The sequence below is a fragment of the Scardinius erythrophthalmus genome (assembly GCF_964197995.2).
Source record: "Scardinius erythrophthalmus genome assembly, chromosome: 4".
In the NCBI taxonomy this organism is placed as follows: Eukaryota; Metazoa; Chordata; class Actinopteri; order Cypriniformes; family Leuciscidae; genus Scardinius; species Scardinius erythrophthalmus.
The window spans coordinates 34,445,268-34,451,161 of NC_138224.1; the positions used below are offsets into that span (position 1 = coordinate 34,445,268).

Genomic DNA, 5,894 nt, shown 5'->3' on the forward strand with positions numbered 1-5,894 from the left:
GAAATGTTTTCTTTGTTGACAATTCTTGTGCGATATCCTAAACTGCCGAATGCTGCTTCGTTCGATTAGTTTCATCTTCCGCTTTTTTCTTTTTCTTTCTCGAGCTGCCATCTCGCTGAATGCTGCAGAGACGCTGTGCGGGAAGCACGTGACATAAAACAAGGCCAGCTATTGGCTATTCGCTACTTCTCCTGCTGTACTGGCTGAGTAAAACCTCCGGTGGATCATTACTGCCACACTTTGGTCACCGCAGATTTAAAATATGCACGAAATGAGCCGCATACGGCAAATAAAAGTTATTTAGCAACTAATCGATGACTAAATTAGTTGACAACTATTTTAATAATCGATTTTAATAGATTAAATCGATTAGTTGTTTCAGCTCTATTAGCAGTAACTTAAACACTTTGCAGTTTGAATGTCCTGTATAAACCCTTGCTGACCTCAATGAATTTGAAGTAGTGCTTATATCTCCACCTTGAAAATGACAACTTTAATTTTGAAAGCTCCTGACTCACCATCTCTGCTAGCTGGTGTGTGTGTGTGGTGCGCATGACTCTGCCTTAGCCAATCATAATCGCTTACCTCGTTATTAACCCACCTCCTCACTAGCTGTGCAAGCCAGGGGTGCGTTCAGATTACACAGTTTATTCAATCAATGCATGATTGTATCGCTGCAGCCCGGAGACCTGCAAGTGGGAGGAGCTTATGCCGCAAGTAGGAGGGATTTCACAAATGTGCAAGTGGGAGGAGCTTATGCGGAAATCCCCAAGCTGTCATTGCCGAGGACGGCGGTGAATGAGTATGGCAGGAAGTAAGCGACAGTAATGAAAATAAACGATTAAATATTACGTTCCTCATCATGGTCTGATTTCTTACAGCTTTGTTATTATTGTGTGTGTCCAATACACTCACTGTCAATGATGAAGTCACGTCTTTACACCTTTTACCATACTAAAAGTGATGATGTTTTAAATTCATCAGGCTGTAGGCCTTATTCAAGCATATTTCTGAATATTAGATATATATTCTACAATTCTACAGTATCAAGTAAATGAACATTAAAATGTGATGCAATTGCAAAAAAAAAATGTGATGCAAAAGTGAAGTGAATGTGTAAATACATGAAAAACATTTGGCTAATGTAACAAACAAAACAAAGTTACCATCCATCTTTGCATAATTTTTTTAAATAGCAGACTAATGTTCTTCTGAACGTGTTACACATATATTACATTTAAATCTCAGGGTGGATAAATTATTTTTTTCAATGAATAAAATCATGTACATGTAGTCACTCAGAATTGATTGCAAAAGTGTTTATTTTATTTTATTATTTTTAGTCTATTTTTGTTATTTTTAAGGACACTATATCAACTCATTAGAACTGATCTGCATGCAGTGAAAACTGCAAAATCCAGGGTGGTTTATAGCCTATAGTAGGTTTATAACCTATAGTAGGTTTATAGTTGACATTGAACATTTACAAACATTAAGAATAATTTCTTAGCTCTGTAGGTGCATGCCATGCAATTGAATGGTGTCCAGAACTTTTAAACTCCAAGGAATGACATAAGTAAATTAGATTTTTAGTTTTCCTTTAGACTAACAACTAGTTTATTCATCACCAATTTACACAAAACGTACCAGGTGTGCAGCATTTGTACTCAAACCCACACTCACTCCAAACAAGTGGAGATTGAGTACATCCTCCAGAAGAGCTGTTTGTAGGGAGACGACTTATTTTTCCAGCATGCAACACCTGAGGTGAGAAAAAAATATGAACATAACATTTAACATTATCAATGATGTTCTTGTTATGCGTTTTATTTTTGAATGTCAATATTTACTTTCTATCCATAAGAAGCACAATAACATGCGTTTCACATTTATTTCACTGATTTTTAGGAGTAATACATTTTATAAAATAATTATGATATTAAAACAAAAGTTTCAATTACATTACATTGTGGATTACGCAGAAAAAAGCATAACTACAATGAAAACAAGTTTTAAAAGAATTGCATGCATTGTACAATTAAGTTAGGAGTTGTATTCAAATATCAAATCAATTTACAAAACATTTAAGACATTTACAATTTGAAAATCAATGCAGTCCTAAAACGTACAAAAATTACACTGCCACAATACCTTATTATTGTCACGGCAAACTTAAGAAAACACGAAAGAGACTCAAATGCAGAGGGATGATTTAATAACGAAAAAGACAACGTAAAACAAACACCCACGAGGGGGAAAAAACACAACTAAACCCAAACTCAATAACTTCCAAACTGAACATACCAAATGGGTAACGGAAGAACAGGAGACGTGTACAGGACAACGATCCGACACAGACTGCCAACACAAAGGAACTTATAAAGGGGACAAATCAGGCAGGTAATGAGGGAACAACAGGTGGGGCAAATGAAACCAATCAAGAGATAACAAGGAGGGTGGGGTCAACACAGAGACAGGAACACAAACACCACATGTGCTACACAAGACAGGACAGGCATGTGACATTACCCCCTCCCTACGGAGCGGCTACCAGACGCTCCACTAGGAACGGGAGGAACGGACCAGGGCGGGACTGGAGGGACAGACCAGGGCGGGACTGGAGGGACAGACCAGGGCGGGACTGGAGGGACAGACCAGGGCGGGACTGGAGGGACAGACCAGGGCGGGACTGGAGGGACAGACCAGGGCGGGACTGGAGGGACAGACCAGGGCGGGACTGGAGGGACAGACCAGGGCGGGACTGGAGGGACAGACCAGGGCGGGACTGGAGGGACAGACCAGGGCGGGACTGGAGGGACAGACCAGGGCGGGACTGGAGGGACAGACCAGGGCGGGACTGGCGGGACAGACCAGGGCGGGACTGGCGGGACAGACCAGGGCGGGACTGGCGGGACAGACCAGGGCGGGACTGGCGGGACAGACCAGGGCGGGACTGGCGGGACAGACCAGGGCGGGACTGGCGGGACAGACCCCGGCTCCGGCTCGGGAACAGACGCCGGCTCCGGCTCGGGAACAGACGCCGGCTCCGGCTCGGGAACAGACGCCGGCTCCGGCTCGGGAACAGACCCCGGCTCCGGCTCGGGAACAGACGCCGGCTCCGGCTCGGGAACAGACGCCGGCTCCGGCTCGGGAACAGACGCCGGCTCCGGCTCGGGAACAGACGCCGGCTCCGGCTCGGGAACAGACGCCGGCTCCGGCTCGGGAACAGACGCCGGCTCCGGCTCGGGAACAGACGCCGGCTCCGGCTCGGGAACAGACACAGGCACCACCGGCTCGGGAACAGACACAGGCACCACCGGCTCGGGAACAGCCACAGACACCACCGGCTCAGGAACAGACCCAGGCACCACCGGCTCAGGAACAGACCCAGGCACCACCGGCTCAGGAACAGCCACAGACACCACCGGCTCAGGAACAGACACAGGCTCAGGAACAGACACAGGCACCACCGGCTCAGGAACAGACTCAGGCTCCACCGGCCCAGGAACAGACCCCACCGGCTCAGGTTCAGGCACTGGAACTGGCACCACCGGCTCGGGCACTGGAACTGGCCCGGGCACTGGAACTGGCACCACCGGCTCAGGCACTGGAACAGACTCCACCGGTCCAAGTGTGTGCGCAGCCCACACACACCACATGGCTGTGGTCATAATGGCCAGTGTCGCAGTCACTGAGGGCTCAGGAACAGACGCCTTCGGCTCCAGCTCAGGAACTGGCACCACCGGCTTGGGCACTGGAACTGGCTCGGGCACTGGAACTGGCACCACCGGCTCAGGCACTGGAACTGGCACCACCGGCTCGGGCACTGGAACTGGCTCGGGCACTAGAACTGGCACCACCGGCTCGGGCACTGGAACTGGCACCACCGGCTCGGGCACTGGAACTGGCACCACCGGCTCGGGCACTGGAACTGGCTCGGGCACTGGAACTGGCACCACCGGCTCGGGCACAGGAACTGGCACCACCGGCTCGGGCACTGGAACTGGCACCACCGGCTCGGGCACTGGAACTGGCTCGGGCACTGGAACTGGCACCACCGGCTCGGGCACAGGAACTGGCACCACCGGCTCGGGCACTGGAACTGGCACCACCGGCTCGGGCACTGGAACTGGCTCGGGCACTGGAACTGGCACCACCGGCTCGGGCACTGGAACTGGCACCACCGGCTCGGGCACTGGAACTGGCTCGGGCACTGGAACTGGCACCACCGGCTCGGGCACTGGAACTGGCTCGGGCACTGGAACTGGCACCACCGGCTCGGGCACTGGAACTGGCTCGGGCACTGGAACTGGCACCACCGGCTCGGGCACTGGAACTGGCACCACCGCCTCGACCTCAGGCACTGGAACTGGCACCACCGGCTCAGGCACTGGAACAGGCACCACCGGCTTCGGGACCACCGGAACTGGGACCACCGGCTTCGGGACCACCGGAACTGGGACCACCGTACTCCAGACCACCGTACTCGGGACCACCGGCACTGGGACCACCGGCACTGGAACCACCTGCATAGAACCCACCGGCACAGATACGGAAAGAGTCTTCCTTCTCCTCCTCTGTTTAGAGACCACTGGACTCGGAATCGCCGTACACGGGACCACTGGAACTGGGACCACCAGACTCGGGACCACTGGACTCGGGACCACCGGCACTGGGACCACCGGCCCTGGGACCACATTACCGGACTCTCGCTCCTGCAAATGAGCGAGACCCTCCACCATAGCCACAAAAGTACGGTTATCATAGATCCTTCTGAGCACCCAATCCATGGGCTTATCAAGGGCACAAAAAAAAAGGTCCTTGAGGGCCTCCTCATTCATCCCTAGCCCCTCCGCTGTACTAAGGAATCTGACTGCAAACTTCCTTATGTCAGCTCCCTGCTGGCGGAGCGCCATCAGCGCCTGAACACGATGGATGCGTTCATCCTGTGGGCAAACGACAAGGGAAACAAGTGGATACTGAGAATCCCTCCGCTGAGTCCTTAACATGGTCAGATCGTTCTGTCACGGCAAACTTAAGAAAACACGAAAGAGACTCAAATGCAGAGGGATGATTTAACCTGTTAAGCTGCAACCCCACTTTTGAAAAATCCCAAGAAATGACATACCCAAACTGAAACAGATACAGTTCATGAACCCTTTGTACTAAAAGCACAAGTATGATCTCATTTGAAAGCTGACACCTGGCAGTTTATTGTAATGTAGAATTAATTATTGTCATAATGACAAAAATTGTTATAAATAGCTTCAAAGTTTTGTAAAGTTATTAGAAATTATTTTTTATGAAACATCCTCATGAAAATAAAATTGAAGTTGGCCCTGGAGCAGTCTAGAAATGCACTACAGCTAATGCCACATGTCTAAACATTTTATGTTTAAAATCTTAAGATAATAAGTCCAAAACTCTGTATTTAGTGAAATGTTTTTCAAGACCATGTCATGTGACTTTATTTTGATTTGATGCTAAAATGCTACTGATATTTAGTGTCATCTTCTTACCATCTATGCAGTATATTGTCTTTATTGTTTTGTGGTGCAAACGAGCCCCATTCAGTCTCAGTCTCCCCCTGCACACATTCACACCTCTCCAGCCAGGTTATGGCTCTAAATATGCATTTCTTTTGTCTGCATTAGTTACTAACGACTGGCTATTCACATGCTATTCATATGGTTTCAGTCACTAATTTATTTTCTCAAAGTTCACCCTTACATTCTAAACTGTTTTAAATGCATTTCTTGAATAAAGAAACATTTCAGTAAGCGTTCAAAAATAATAAAAATATAACTTCTAGGTGGCAGGTGCACCTAGGGCTAGCTAGCATGTTAGCTTAGCACACCATCAATACACGACAATTTATGAGATTAAAACCATGT

The 5,894-nt window shown here is 48.7% G+C and overlaps 1 protein-coding gene across 1 annotated transcript; it reads right to left on the minus strand.

Moving 5' to 3' along the window:
• Positions 1-2,199: 2,199 nt before the first annotated feature.
• LOC308689287 (uncharacterized protein) lies at positions 2,200-4,841 on the minus strand (the record flags this gene model as incomplete). Its single annotated transcript, XM_081362941.1, has 4 exons — positions 2,200-2,881; positions 3,040-4,030; positions 4,452-4,526; positions 4,703-4,841. The coding sequence occupies 4 exons, from the start codon at positions 4,839-4,841 to the stop codon at positions 2,563-2,565; spliced, it is 1,524 nt and encodes a 507-aa protein (XP_081219067.1). The 3' UTR covers positions 2,200-2,562.
• Positions 4,842-5,894: the final 1,053 nt, after the last annotated feature.